The sequence below is a fragment of the Giraffa tippelskirchi genome, chromosome 13, assembly GCF_054371585.1.
Source record: "Giraffa tippelskirchi isolate mGirTip1 chromosome 13, T2T-mGirTip1v1.2.pri, whole genome shotgun sequence".
Taxonomy (NCBI): Eukaryota; Metazoa; Chordata; class Mammalia; order Artiodactyla; family Giraffidae; genus Giraffa; species Giraffa tippelskirchi.
Window position 1 is genome coordinate 54,213,237 of NC_137287.1, and position 16,356 is coordinate 54,229,592.

A 16,356-nucleotide genomic window follows, 5' to 3' on the forward strand; every position below is an offset into this window, starting at 1 on the left:
ACTACTGCTAGCAGAAGCTATACCTTCTTCCTTTCAAAATACTGTCCGTTTTCTTACATCCCGCTTTCTTCTCTGCAGTTCACTCTAATCTGGGTTCTGGTTCTATCCTATAAATCAACAGAAATGGTTATTGCTAAGGTAATCAATGACCTTATATTTAGTGAACACAGTTCAATCTTTCTCTTACTAGATCTTTCAGCAGCATTTAACACTATTAACCTCTTACTGCTCCTTATAACGTTCTTTTCCTTTGATAGCTCACTTAGTAAAGAATTCGCCTGCATTGGAGGAGACCCCGGTTCGATTCCTGGGTCAGGAAGATCCCCTGCAGAAGTGATAGGCTACCTACTCCAGTATTCTTGGACTTCGCTGTGGCTCAGCCGGTAAAGAATCCACCTGCAATGTGGGAGACCTGGTTAGATCCCTGGGTTAGGAAGATACCCCGCAGAAGGAAAAGGCTACGCATGCTGGTATTCTGGCCTGGAGAATTCCATGGACTGTATAGTTCATGGGGTCACAAAGAGCCAGACACAACAAGCAAGACTTTCACTTTCACTTCAACTTGAGTTTCCTCCTGTCTGGTCATTCTTTTCAGTTCAGTCTAGTCGCTCAGTCATGTCTGACTTTTTGCGACCGCAATGACTGCAGCACGCCAGGCTTCCCTGTCCATCACCAACTCCCAGAGCTTACTCAAACTCATGTCCATAGAGTCGATGATGCCATCCAACCATCTCATCGTCTGTCGTCCCCTTCTCCTCTGCCTTCAATCTTTCCCAACAACAAGGTCTTTTCAAATGAGTCGTTTCTTCGCATCAGGTGGCCAAAGTATTGGAGTTCCAGCTTCAACATCAGTCCTTCCAATGAATATTCACGACTAACTTCCTTAAGGATGGACTGGTTGGACCTCCTTGCAGGCCAAGGGACTCTCAAGAGTCTTCTCCAACACCACAGTTCAAAAGCATCAATTCTTTGGCACTCAGTTTTCTTTATAGTCCAATTCTCACATCCGTACATGACTACTGGAAAAACCATAGCTTTGACTAAACGGACTTTTCTGGCAAAGTAATGCCTCTGCTTTTTAGTATGCTATCTAGGTTGGTCATAACTTTTCTTCCAAGGAGTAAGCGTCTTTTTATTTCATATCTGCAGTCAGCATCTACAGTGATTTTGGAGCCCAAAAAAATAAAGTCGCTCACTCTTTCCACTGTTTTCCCATCTATTTGCCATGAAGTCATGGGACCAGATGCCATGGTCTTAGTTTTCTGAATGTTGAGCTTTAAGCCAACTTTTTCACTCTCCTCTTTCACTTTCATCAAGAGGCTTTTTAGTTATTCTTTGCTTTCTGCCATAAGGGTGGTGTCATCTGCATATCTGAGGTTATTAATATCTCTCCTGCCAAACTTGATCCCAGTTTTTGCTTCATCCAGTCCTGCATTTCGCGTGACGTACTCTGCATATAACTTAAATAAGCAGGGTGACAATATACAGCCTTGAAGTACTCCTCTCCTGATTTGGAACCAGTCTGTTGTTCCATGTCCAGCTCTAACTGTTGCTTCTTGACCTGAATACAGATTTCTCAGGAGGCAGGTCAGGTGATCTGGTATTCCCATCTGCTTCAGAATTTTCCACAGTTTGTTGTGATCCACACAGTCAAAGGCTTTAGCGTAGTCAATAAAGCAGAAGTAGATGTTTTTCTGGAACTCTCTTGCTTTTTCAATGATCCAGTGGATGTTGGCAATTTGATCTCTGGTTCCTCTGCCTTTTCTAAATCCAGCTTGAACATCTGGAAGTTCATAGTTCACATACTGTTGAAGCCTAGCTTGGAGAATTTTGAGCATTACTTTACTAGCCTGTGAGATGAGCGCAATTGTGCAGTAGTTTGAACAGTCTTTGGCATTGCCTTTCTTTGGGATTGGAATGAAAACTGACCTTTTCTCGTCTTGTGGCCACTGCTGAGTTTTGCAAATTTGCTGGCATATTGAGTGCAGCACTTTCATAGCATCATCTTTTAGGATTTGAAATAGCTCAACTGGAATTCCATCACCTCCATTAGCTTTGTTCGTAGTGATGCTTCCTAAGGCCCACTTGACTTCCCATTCCAGGATGTCTGGCTCTAGGTGAGTGATCACACCATGGTGGTTATTTGGGTCATGAAGATCTTTTGTGTATAGTTCTTCTGTGTATTCTTGCCACCTCTTCTTAATATCTTCATTCCTTTACAGTCTCCATTTTTGGCCCATCTTTCTTTTCAGTCATTACATTTTGGAACTCATTAACACTCAGAACTAGAGCTTCTTATCTCTTTTTACTTTGAATAATTTCATCTATATTCATGGCTTCATTTATAACTGTAATTCTCAACTAGGGGCAATTCTGTCTCCCTTGGGGACACTAGCAATGTCTGGAGGCATTTTTGGTTGTCACACCTGAGGGAAGAATGCTACTGGCATTGAGTGAGTATTAACCAAGGATTCTGCTAAGCAACCTATGAGGCAGAGTATAGTCCCCTACAACAAAGAATGTCAATACTGCTGAGGTTAGGAAATCCTGAGTTACATCAATGACTCCCAAATTTATTATTTCCAGGAAAACTTTCTTCTTGAACTTTAGACCTATACATGCTACCATGCATGGATGGATCTTAACTTTAAGAGGCAGTGTTATGCAAAAGAGGCAGTGTTACATGAAAAGGCATCTGGAGCCAGTTCACCTGAATTCAAATTCTAGATTTACCCTTATTGATTATGTGACTCTTGGCAAGTTACTCAAGGTCTCTAAACTTTGTGGGGAGGGGGGTTGATCTGTTATGTGGAAATGAAAATATAGTATCTACCTTATAAGATTGATGCAAGGATTAAATCAGGTAAAACACAAAGTGACTAGCACATAGTAAATGTGGCAGAAATGCTCACTAATACAGTGTCTTCTTTTCTGGCCCATAGCAAGACCATATTTTCTAGTCTCCCTTGAAGTTCATTGGCTTCCTTGGTAGCTCAGCTGGTAAAGAACCCATCTGCAATGCAGGAGACCCCGGTTCAATTCCTGAGTCAGGAAGATCCCCTGCAGAAGGGATAAACTACCTACTCCAGTATTCTTGGGCTTCCCTGGTGGCTCAGCTGGTAAAGAATCTACCTGCAATGTGGGAGACCTGGGTTCAATCTCTGGATTGGAAAGACCCCCTGGAAAAGGGAAAGGCTACCCGCTCCAGTATTCTGGCCTGGAGAATTCCGTGGACTGTATAGTCCATGGGGTCACAAAGAGTTGACACAACTGAGTGACTTTCACTTTCACTTGAATTTAGCTAGTACATATGACTGCATCCTGGGTCAGTTATGGGACAAAAGTTACATATGCCACTTCCAGGCCTAACCATCAGACCATCTGTGCACTCATTCATATTCTCTTTCTTTTCCACAGTGATCACAGAAACAGTATCTCAAGAAGGAAGGAACTTAGATGCCTGAGTCACTGCTTGAAGGAGTATCTCTGGGCTCCAAGGAGTACCACATCAGGCTATGATGTAAATAAGAAACTTATGTATTGTGTTAAGGCATTGGTAGTTAGAGGGTCCTTGTTTCAGTATTTAGTTTTAATTACTCTGACAAAATACCATTGAAAAGTGTTCAGTTCAGTTCAGTCACTCAGTCATGTCCAACTCTTTGTGGCCCCATGGACTGCAGCATGCCAGGCTTCCCTGTCCATCACCAACTCCCAGAGCTTACTAAATATTAATATTTAATATCTCAGAAATATTTGAAATGTACCATGTACCACACTGATCTTTCCCCACTCTTAAACCTCTTCCAGCATCTTCATCTCTTTGAATGGCTTCATCACCCATTCAGTTGAGCAATATAGAAACCTAAGCACCATTCCTGGTACCTCTTTAAACTTTTCTCTCATTTCAAATGAATGGCTATACTTTTCAGTTTTATTTCCTATACTGCTATTCTTGAAATACCTTTCCAATAGCACTGCAGTAAGCTAAGTCTGAATAAAAGACTTCCTTACTGTCTATCCCCCTGTCGACTTTTGCCTCTCTTCTGTCTGTTCGCTGCCCTGCACCTAGAGTTATCAAACGTGATCAAGTCATTTCACTGCTGTAGCTCATTAAGTGACTTTCTGATGGTCTTAATTATAGATTGAATTGAGTTTCCCCAAAAATTCATATGTTGAAACTCTAGCCCACAATATGGTTATATCTGGATATAGGGTCTTTAGGAGGTCATTAAGGTTAAATGAGGTCATAAGGGTGGAGCTCTAATCCAGTAGGACTGTGACCTTAAAAAAAGAGGAAGAGTTCATGCGCTCTCTCTCTCTCTTCCTCCTTCCCCCTAACTCCACCATCCTGACTCCACTGTCCCCCATCATGTAAAGACAAAGTGAGAAGGCAGCTATCTGCAAGCCAGAATGAGAGCCTTCACAAGAAGCAGATGACACTATACCCTGATCACGGACTTCCAGCTTCTAGAACTGTTAGAAAATTAATTTCTGTTGTTCAAGCCACCCAGTATTTTGTTTTGGCCACCCAAGCTGACTAAAACAATCATTATTAAAACTGAATCATTTAGGAGTGACCATCACTACCAATTCTGCTTTATCTTATACCATGCTTCACCCCACCACCCATCTCTGATTCCAACCATAGCAGCCCTTAGAGCTTTTCAGTTCCTTGAACACATCTTATTCTCACCACATGGCCTTTTCACATGTTTATCACTATACCTAGGACATGTTGTGCTTAGCTAACCCATTCTCATTCTTCAGAGTATAGCTGGCAAAGCCTTTGGTGATTCTGACCCCACCTGACCTCTACACACAATTTCCCCTTATATGTCATCAGTACTCATTCATTTTCCTATAAAACACTTTTCACAGGTTTTTTGAGATTATTTTGTTAATATTTATCTTTTACTCTAGACTTAACAAACTCTCTGAGGACAGGAAGTATATCTTCACCATTCACAGAAAATGCCCAATGCCTGGCACATAATAAAGGTTTATTGAATGAATGAAATGTAAGGAATCATCTATAGAGACATGTTAGCAAAATTAAGGAAGAGTATGTGAGACCGAACAGAGAAGGCAATGGCAACCCACTCCAGTACTCTTGCCTGGAAAATCCCATGGACGGAGGAGACTGGTGGACTGCAGTCCATGGGGTCCCAAAGAGTTGGACACAATGGAGCGATTTCACTTTCACTTTTCACTTGCATACATTGGAGAAGGAAATGGCAACCCACTCCAATGTTCTTGCCTGGAGAATCCCAGGGACAGCGGAGCCTGGTGGGCTGCCATCTATGGGGTCGCACAGAGTCGGACACGACTGAAGCGACTTAGCAGCAGCAGCACGTGAGACCAAAATGGGAAACCCTAATTTTAATGTGAAGACCAAGAGAGGGACTAACAAATAAAATTGTTGTGAACACCTCAAAGAGTATTACCATTCATCGTTAGCATATGGCAGATTTTCAACACATGAATGAATGAAGGAGGACCCAGTGGAAGAATGAGAAGTTTATTCAACAGTGTAGAAAATTAATTGCAATTCCATTTTCAGAAAAACCGATACTATATTTTCAAGAAGATGTTAATGATCAGAAATGTCAGATATCTCACAGAGATTAAGTAGGATAAGAACTGAGAAAGGATACTTGGGTTTGTCATCTATCTAAATTAGTGAAAATAAAAGCAAATAGTTGAAGAATAAGTGAGAGGCAGCAAGACAGGAGCAGTGATTATAGAGTATTCTTTTGAGATGTTTAGAGGCTAAAAGGTAAATAGAGAAGATATTAATAGCAGTAGTAAGGATACTAGAGTCAAAAGAAAATTTTTCTAGAAGAGATGGAATGAAGAGTTTTTAAATTAAGAAGATTGATACAAAAAGATTGAAACAAAAACAAAATGAGAGAGACAAAAAGAGAAAATGAAGAACAAATGCTAAATAGATTGAAGTACCAGAGAAAGTAAATGTGGATAGAATCAAAAATGAGAGAAATTTGGACAGAGAAGGAAGGAAGTCAAGGGAAGATAGGTCAAATGGCCATGGTTTGAGTGAAAACAAGAAGCAAAATCACCTGCAGAAAGATGCTGATAATTCTGGATCCAAATGGAGACTGGTAAAAAGATTGTGTAGAGAATGTTTAATGGATGATATTAAGAGTTTAAATAAATTTTATTTAGACACTTTTTTAAACCACAGATGTTGGGACAGTTATATTTTGAAGTCCCTTAGTGAAAGGAAAACATTAGGGACTCTGGTAGACTAAATAATGATCCCAGAGATCTCTAGAACCTATGAATGTTACTTTATTTGGCAGAAGGAACTTTGCAGATATGACTGAGGATCTTGAGATGGGGAGATTATCCTATAATTTGGTGGTCCCTAAATGTAATTGCAAGTGTCCTAAGAGTGAGACTGTGTGGTGTTGGAGAAGACTCTTGAGAGTCCCTTGGACTGCAAGGAGGTCCAATCAATCCATCCTAAAAGAGATCAATCCTGGGTGTTTATTGGAAGGTCTGATGTTGAAGCTGAAACTCCAATACTTTGGCCACCTCATGCGAAGGGTTGACTCATTGGAAAATACCCTAATGCTGGGTAGGATTGGGGGCGGGAGAAGAAGGGGACGACAGAGGATGAGATGGTTGGATGGCATCACTGACTCGATGGACATGGGTTTGGGTAGACTCCGGGAGTTGGTGATGGACAGAGAGGCCTGGCGTGCTGCAATTCATGGGGTCACAAAGAGTCGGACACGACTGAGCGACTGAACTGAACTGACTAAGAGTGAGACAGAGGAAGATTACACCACAGAAGAGGAGAAAGCAAAGTGATGATTGTGCAGAGATTGGAGGGATGTAGCCACAAACTGAGAAACATGGGCAGCCACTAAAAGCTGGATAATTCAGGCGAAGAATGGATTCTCCCCTGAACAAACTAGGTCTGCTCTCTTTTTTTTTTTAACACTTTTTTAATTTATTTAGCCACACCAGTTCTTCTTGCAGCATGTGGGATCTACTTCCCTGATCCGGGATCGAACCCAGGTCCCCTGCATTAGGAGCTGATGTCTTATCCACTGGACCACCAGGAAAGTCACTAGATCTGCTCTTAATTTTGGTCCTATAAGAGTCCTTTTGGACTTCTGACCTACAGAACTGTAAGAGAATAAATTTCTGGGGTTTTTGTAGTATTTGTCACAACAGCAGTGACAATAAAGGGAATAAAGTAAACCTGAAAATTCAAGGCAATAAATACATCTGTTTCTGAAGTAATTACATGAACACACTGTAAAAGTTGGGTATATTTTAGGTATGATTCCTCTACTGGCTCCGTTCTTTGGATAATGTTAATATTGCCATACTTTTACCTAAATACTCGGGCTTCCCTGATAGCTCAGTTGGTAAAGAATCCACCTGCAATGCAGGAGACCCTGGTTCAATTCCTGGGTCAGGAAGATCCACTGGAGAAGGGATAGGCTACCCACTCCAGTATTCTTGGGCTTCCCTGGTAGCTCAACTGGTAAAGAATCTGCCCACATTGTGGGAGACTTGGGTTTGATCCCTGGGTTGGGAAGATCCCCTGGAGAAGGGAAAAGCTACACACTCCAGTATTCTGGCCTGGAGAATTACATGGACTGTATAGTCCATGGGGTCACAAAGAGTCGGACACAACTGAGAGACTTTCACAACCTAAATGCTCGTTTTAATATCTGGTCCTAGCCTTGAGGGTATTCATTTGTGAAATGCCCATATATTTTAAGATAGTAAATAAGGCATTTTAAAACACCTTTTATAAAAATGCTTAATGAAACACTCTTTTTTAAATGTAATTGATTGAAATTTGACTTGGTCGCAGTAAAACATCAGCAGTTCCTTACTTGAACAAAGAAGAAACATTTTCAAAAAAAAAAAAAAGAAACATTTTCACCAAGATGGGCACAACATAGTTGTCCATATGTTTCTTGTCCACTGTACCCTTGAGATGTTAGATTAAAGGATGATGTCAGGTTAGTTCATGTGCTTAATTGTACTGTCCCATAATTGCAGCTTGCACCTCTGAAGGTAACATAAAAATAAGAACTTCCAACAACTCTGAAAAGAATTCAGAGAGCAACTCCTACCTATTTCAAGCCTACCACTTATCTCTCACCAGAGAAGTAGCAAACTAGATATGGTTCCTTGCCCACAGCCTGTTCTGTCCTTCAGCTGCCATCATTCCAGGTTGAAAGGAAATTTCTGGCAGCTCATTGGCCCAAGAGTAAGGAAACTGTTGCTTAGCGACCAACTCCTGACCCCCTACAGGCCTGAAAAGAGGAAGCTTGTGGGCTAGCCACCTAGTTCTGCCTGTGTTACAGTAAGAAGGAGCTACTTAGAAGAAGATGAAGCCCTTGTTCCTACTAATAGAGATATTGATAATTCTTGGGGTCACAATTAAAAGTAAGTTTTTCTGTCCTTACAGTTCTCTATGAGGGTCTTAGCACTAAGAGTGGAATCTGATTAGAAAATCATAAATAACTTCACAGTATTTCTAATTAACACAATTTTTGGATAAGTACTTTAAAATATTCAATAAGGATAGATAGCAGTGATACTCTCATTTAAGACAGTACCTGGGAAGGATATGTGTATATGTCTGTGTGTGTGTGTGTGTTTGTGAGAGAGAGATTGAAAGAGAAGAGGGGCAGACATTGAGCAAATCTATGAGAAAAGCATTATAGTAATTTTTATGGAGTAGGGATATTTGACACAGGATGTTGAGTTTTGTTAAATCTAGAATATCATGAAGATCTAGTTCTAGAACTTTAAATTATAGTCTCTTACAAACTTCCCACAATAACAATTTTACTTTCAAAGTTTCCATAATTCCTAACTAGTTACTATGTTAAAATGGAAATTATTTTCCAGTCTTGTTTCTCTTGTCATTTTTTGAGTTAATTTTTACCCAGTCCTTACATAATTTGCTCATCGTGAATTCAATTTAAGAAATACTTATTTGCATTTAACCCAGGAGTGCAAGGTTGGTATAACATCTGAAAGTTAATTGATGTAACACACCATAGCAATAGAACAAATGACAAAGACCACATGGTCATCTCAACTGATGCAAGAAGAGCACTTAACAAAAATCAACTTCCCTTTTGTATAAAAACACTCAGTAAAGAAATCGAAACACCTATCAGCCTAATAAAGGGCATCCTCAAAAAACTGTCACCTAATATATTTAATTGTGAAACACTGACTGCTTTCTCCCAGTGGTCCCCTAAGATCAGGAACAAGACAAAGATGTCCACTCCTGCAATTCCTATTCAACATTGTACTGGAGGTTTAGCCAAGGCAATTAAATAAGAAAAAGAAATAAAAGTTGGGAAAGGAGAAGTAAACCTCTCTGTATTTACCAAAGACATGATCTTGTACACAGAAAATCCTAAGGTTTTCAATTAAAAAATATTAGAACTGATACATGAGTTTGGCAGGGTTGCAGGATGAAAGATTAATAGACAAAAATTTATTCTATTTCTATACCATTACAGTAAACAAACCAAAAATGAAATTAGTTCCATTTGTAATAGTATCAAAATGGATAAAGTACACAGAAATAAATTTAACAAAAGAAGTACAAAGCTCATCCTCTGAAACTGAAAAAGTTGTTGAAGGAAATTAAAGAAGATCTCAATAAATGAAAACATTTCCCATGTTCATAGATTGGAAAACTTAATATTGTTAAGATGGCAATACTCTCCAATTTGATCTACAGATTCAATATAATCCCTATCAAAAAAAATCCCAGCTTACTTCTTTGTACAAATTAACAAAATCTGAAAATTGGTATAGAAATGAATGTTCTTCTTTAAAAAAAGAAGAGGACACATGCTTCTCAATTTCAAAACTTACTGTGAAGCTGCAGTAATCAAGACTGTGTGGTATTGGTATGAGGATAGATTATATAGATCAATAAAATATCATTAAAAATTCAGAAATAAATCCTCACATTTATCATCAATGAATTTTTTGCAAGGATGCTAAAATATTGAGTTAATGGGGGAGGGGAAGAATAATTTCTTCAACATATGGTGAGGACAGCTGGATACCCACCTATCTCACACCAGTCAGACACCTACCTCACACTATATTTGAAAAATAATTCAAAATGGGTCAAAGACCTGAATATAATAGCTGAAGCTTTAAAACTCCTAGAAGAAAATATAGACATAAATCTTTTTGACCCTAGACTAGGCAATGATTTCTTAGATATGCCACCAAAATCACAAAGGGAAGAAAACCATAAACTGGACAGCACCAAAATTAAACAGTTTTATGTTTCAAAAGACATCATCAAGAAACTAAAAAGACAACCCGCAGAGAAAATGTTGCAAATCATATTCAGTAAAGGTTTAGTATTCATAATGTATGAAAAACTGTTAACAACTCATCAACAAAATGACAAACAATCCCGTTTTTTAAACCCCATTTTTAAATGGGCTAAGGATTTAGATATTCTTCCAAAAAAGATATACAAATGACCATCAAGTGCATAAAGAGATATTCAACATCATTGCTCACTAAGAAAATGCAAATCAAAACCACAATGAAATATTACATTATATATAATTATGGGACAGTCCTGGATAAACCTAGAAGGTTGGTCACCCTCAGGAGAAGGAAATAAAGGAAAGAAAAGGTTAAGGAGGTGGGAGTGAAGATGGAGAGAGATAGAAACCAGAGGCAAGAAGCAGACAAGCTTGTACGCTGGTGTTTTCCAAAGAGACCAGAACACGGAGTCATTTTTACCAGCTGATAATGCAACTTTCCACAAGCTCAGCATCCTGTCTTCCCCAGCTGAGCTTCATTTAGGACAGCTGTAATTAAAAAAAAAAGAAAATAACAAGATTTGGAAATGATGTGGAGTAATAGGAACCCTCACACATAGATAGTGGAAATGTAAAATGATACAGCCACTGTGGGAAACAGTTTGGCAGTTCCTCACAAAGTTAAATTTAGAATTGTCATTTATTGCTATTCAGTCACTAAGTTGTGTCCAACTCTTTGTGACTCCTTAGACTGCAGCATGCCAAGTTACTCTGTCCTTCACTATCTCCCAGAGTTGGCTCAAATTCATATCCATTGAGCCTGTGCTGCTGTCTAACCATCTCATCCTCTGCTGCTCCCTCCTCTTGTTGCCTTCATTCTTTCCCAACATCAGGGTTTTTTCCAGTGAATTGGCTCTTCTCATCAGGTGGCCAAAATATTGCAGCTTCAGCTTCAGTATCAGTCCTTCCAATGAATATTAAGAGTTAATTTCCTTTGGAATTGACTGGTATGATCTCCTTGCAGTCCAAGGGACTCTCAAGAGTCTTTTCCAGCACCACATTTGGAAAGAATTACCACATGACTCCAATTCCAATGACCCATCAATTCTACTACTAGGAATATTCCCAAGAGAAGTGAAAGCATATGTCCATACTGGAAGTTTGTATACAAATGCTTATAAAAGCATTACTTTTTATAGTTAAGAGATGGAAACAACCTAAATAATGGATGAGTAGGTAAACAAGTTGTGGTGTATACATACTGTGGAATATCATTCAACCATGAAAAGGAATGAAGTACTGGAACATACTACAAGTTGGATGAACTGCAAAAACGTTATGATAAGTGAAAGAAGCCAGATACAAAAGGTCACATGTTATTTGATTTTTATTATATGAAATGTAAGTGAAATATCCAGAATAGGCAAATCCATAAAAATAGAAAGATTAGTGGTTGCCAGTGGTTGCACAGAGAGACAGTGGAGAGTTATTTAATGAATATAGAGTGTATTTCTTGGCTAATGAAAGAGTTTTGAAACTAAAAATACCTGATGGTTGTGGATACTCTAAGTATTACTTAACTGTATACTTTAAAATGGTTACTTGTATGTTATGAATGTCACCTCAATTTTTTAAAATGGTACAGTGCTTTGGAAAACAGCCTTGAAGTTCCTCAAAAGATTAAACATAGAATTACCATATGATCCAGAAATTACACTCCTAAGTACATATACAAGGGAACTAAAAACTTATTTCCATGGAAAAACTTGTACACAAATGGCAGCATTATTCATAGTAGCCAACAAGTGGGGAAAAAACTGATCTTTACCAACCAATGAATGAATAAACAAACTTTGGTATATCCATACAATGGAGTATTATTCAGCAAAAAAGAAAGTACAATATGGATAATCATTTAAAATATTGTACTAAGCGAAAGAAACTAGACAAAAGGCCACATATTGTGTGATTTCCTGTATATGAAATGTCCAGATTAGGCACATCCATGGAGACAGAAAGTAGTTTACTGATTACCTAGGGCTAGGAAGTGTAGGATACTTGAGGAGATTATAATTAAAGGACACAAGATTACTGTTGGAGTAACGAAAATGTTCTAAAATTATAGCGATGCTTGTACATATCTGTGAATATACTAAAAGCCATTGACTTGCAGGGAGAAAAGTATTTAATAAAAGTTATATGTCAGGGGTATGGGAAGAATATAATAAAAATTATATGCCAGGGACATGTGAAGAATATCTAAGACACAATCCTTATCCTTGAGCAGTTAAGAAGAAGAAAACAAGTTATAAGTGAAAAAAACTGTAAAATGTTGCAGGTATTTGGCTTCCTGGTGGCTAAGCAGTAAAGAATCCACCTACAATGCAGGAGACCTTGGCCAATCCCCAGTCAGGAAGATACCCTGGAGGAGGAAATAGCAACCCACTCCAGCATTCTTGCCAGGAAAATCCCATGGACAGAGGAGCCTGATGGGCTACAGTCCATGGGGTCACAAAGAGTCAGGCATGACCAAGCGACTAAGCACATAGGTATTTAAATAATAGCATTTATACGTACTATATATAGGGCACAAATCATGGAATGGCCAATTCTACCAGTTTGTGGAGCAGTCAGAGAGCTTCATAAACGAAATGGCATAAACTGAATCTTGAAAGGTTAGTGAGTGTTCACTAAGCAGGCAAAAGAGGAAAACATTTTAGACCACGTAAAGGGAATAAAGACATAGAGGAATAAAAGAGCATGGTCTATAAATAAGTATGGAACACAAAGTTTTGAGGCTGGAGAAGTAGGCAAAGTCTGTGTGATACGCTTTGAAGCTTGGATTTGATCTTGTGAGCAATAGGGAGTCATTTAAGAGTTTACTCATTGAAGAACTTGAATGGAATTATGCTTTTAAAAAAATGACTTTAGCAATTGAGAGGTAGGTGTGTCGGCTGTATAACTCTGGTGACCATGTAACCAGTAGCAGACTATTAAATGACCCAAACAAGAAGTGATGAGGACTTCAACTATAGCAACAGCAGTGGGGACCAAGGAGTGCTGTAGATGGAAAACAAAACTAAAGAGTGTCATAAGAGTCCAGAATGAGAGCATGCCCAGAAGATGAGAATAACCAATAGTGCCAAATGCCAGAGAGAGTAGGGAAGGGAAAGAAAGGCCAGTGAGTGAACACTGGATTTAATAGCTGGAGAATCTTTATGTTTCCAAGACGCTTTTATCAGAGGAGCAGAGAAAAAGCTTGATTTCAATCGGTAGGAGTGAACAGGAGGAGAGCGAGTAGAGACAGCCATGGTGAGTACAGAGCTTGGCGAGTACAGAGCTCTTCCTGGATTATCACGCTTTGCAGGTTCAGAGGAGTTTCCAACAGATCATTTATCGGTTGCAGGTATATAGAGACCCAGAAGAGAAGCTTGTGAGGAAGAAGTGAAGTCAAAGTTGCTCAGTCGTGTCCGACTCTTTGCAACTCCATGGACTATACAATCATAGAATTCTCCAGGCCAGGATATTAGAGTGGGTAGCCTTTCTCCAGAGGATCTTTCCAACCCAGGGTTCGAACCCAGGTCTCCTGCATTGTGGACAGATTCTTTACCAGCTGAGAAACAAGGGAAGCCCAAGAATACTGGAGTGGGTCGTCTATCCCTTCTCCAGTGGATCTTCCCAACTCGGGAATTGAACTGGGGTCTCCTGCATTGCAGGTGGATTCTTTACCAACTGAGGTATCAGGGAAGCACTCATGGGGGAGACAACAGTTGCTTTCCAAGCTCATGCTAAAACACCTGAATTTCTATATGTAAAATCAGTCCTTTAGCCCACTCTATTTTTTCTTCCTGACTCTCTACCCCTAGTTTTCAAGGCTTCTCCAGTGGCTCAGCGGTAAAGAATTCACATGCAATGCTGGAACTTCAGTAGGCCTGGGTTTGATTCCTGGGTTGAGAAAATCCCCTGGAGGAGGAGAGCATGGCAACCCACTCTAGTATTCTTGCCTGGAGAATCCTATGGACAGAGAAGCCTGATGGACACAGTCCATAGGGTCGCAAAGGGTTGGACACTACTGAAGCGACTTAGCATGCATGCACACATAAGATATATAATTGGGGCAGAGAGAAGACATTGCCAGAAGTTCTGGCTCTAAATCACTCAGGATCCAAGGTTTCTCTATCCTATCTCACTTTCTGGTAGTAATTTCTCACTATCATAAACTTGTACAATTTGAAAAAAATAAGTAAATTAAAATACACACTAAAATAGAAAGTTCTCAGTAACTCTCTCCTCTGTTACTCTCCCACCCATCTACTGTCTTTCCCAGTTAGAAAAAGCAAGAAGCTCATCGATCTCACTCTCATCAGAGGTCAGAAAGCAATTGCCTAGCAATCACATCTACATTCCTGAAGGGTCCAGAGAGGAGCCGCATAAAGGCCAAGTCCTGGACATGTTATAGAGGATGCTGGGTCTAAGCAGTAGAAGCAGGCAATGTCTTACTGCTTCAGAAACGTACTTTTTACTACCAGTTCTATTATATTTTTAATAACTCGTGAAATTCCGGAGTTTTAAATTACCTTTGTTTCATTTCATTATGCCTCTAAATAGGGAGAGAATAAATTGTCAGTATCTGGAGCATCTTTCCTTGCAGAGAAGCAGGAAAGAGTAGGTGTGTCATGGGATAACCATTGACTACTAGAGAGAAGTTTGGTTTCTGTGTTATGTTAGAGATCAGTAAGGAATCTCATTCCTCTTGTGAACTGTCCTGAAATACGTAAGCCTTTTCCTTGTATTCATATCCTAGAGTCATCTGAAATGTTTCTGTATTAACAAGTTACTATTCCTCTTTGGAACCATTCAATAGGACAGCACTCTGTGGGGAGAAGGCAGCCCTCAACCTGAGTATCTAGGGCAGGATAGATCCCCCAGCTGCTCCCATGAATGCCCTGGCATCTGCTTTATTTCTGGTTACTCTGTCTGTTTCGAGGAACTAACTTCTTCTGCCATGTCCTTTTGTCATACCAGACATCACTCTTCCCAATTCTACTCCATTTTCTCCATGCAAAGACTCATATGTCTCTCCTACCCCAAGAATTCTCTCTGCCAGTGATAGCTGTCTGTGCATGCGTGTTAAGTGACTTCAGACGTGTCTGAGTCTTCGTGACCCTATGGACTGTAGCCCACCAGGCTCCTCTGTCCATGGGATTTTCCAGGCAAGAGTACTAGAGTGGGTTGCCATTCCCTCCTCCAGGGGATCTTCCCAACCCAGGGACTGAACCCGCATCTCTTCTGTCTCCTGCATTGGCATGCAGATTCTTTTTTTTTTTTTTAATAAATTTATTTATTTTAGTTGGGGGCTAATTACTTTACAATATTGTAGTAGTTTTTGCCATACATTGACATGAATCAGCCATGGGTTTACATGTGTTACCCTTCCTGGACCCCCCTCCCACCTCCCTCCCCATCCCATCCCTCTGGGTCATCCCATCGCCCCAGTCCTGAGCATTTGTCTCATGCATCAAACATGGAATGGTGTTCTGTTTCACATATGATAATATACATGTTTCAATGCTATTCTCCCAGAACGTCCCACCCTCACCTTCTCCCTCAGAGTCCATAAGACTGTTCTATGCATCTGTGTCTCTTATTCTGTCTCGCATATAGGGTTATCGTTACCATCTTTCAAATTCCATATATATGCATTAGTATACTGTATTGGTGTTTTTCTTTCTGGCTTACTTCACTCTGCATAATGGGCTCCAGTTTCATCCATCTCAATAGAACCGATTCAAATGTATTCTTTTTAATGGCTGAGTAATATTCCATTGTGTATATGTACCACAGCTTCCTTATGGCACACAGATTCTTTACCACTGGCGCCACCTGGGAAGCCCAATAGCCATCTACCTGTTCCTAACTGATTCTAACATATATTTCCCATCTATAGAGACTGCTTTCTTAAAGAACACCAGTAGCTGTTGATTACCAATCCAGGGGGTTCTTACTGTTCTTACTACTTAAACTCTCTGCAGCATTTTACACTATTCAC

At 39.7% G+C, this 16,356-nt stretch overlaps 1 protein-coding gene across 11 annotated transcripts in view; it reads left to right on the top strand.

The window, feature by feature from the left end:
- The window catches only part of SEL1L2 (SEL1L2 adaptor subunit of SYVN1 ubiquitin ligase), a 123,546-nt gene that overhangs the window by 1,940 nt on the left and 105,250 nt on the right, over positions 1-16,356 (top strand). For 4 of the 11 annotated variants that reach the window (XM_081556504.1, XM_081556499.1, XM_081556507.1 and 1 more), the window contains exon 1: positions 8,300-8,436. The exons of 2 other annotated variants lie outside the window; for them this stretch is intronic. Coding sequence is in view for 3 of the 9 variants with exons in the window: in XM_081556499.1 (XP_081412625.1) it covers positions 8,379-8,436 (58 nt within the window). In the remaining 6 variants the exon portion in view is untranslated. Of the gene's footprint in view, positions 1-257; positions 384-3,417; positions 3,521-8,299; positions 8,437-16,356 lie in introns of those variants that run through there. 5 more of the 11 variants (XM_081556501.1, XM_081556509.1, XM_081556510.1 and 2 more) reach the window with 2 other exon arrangements.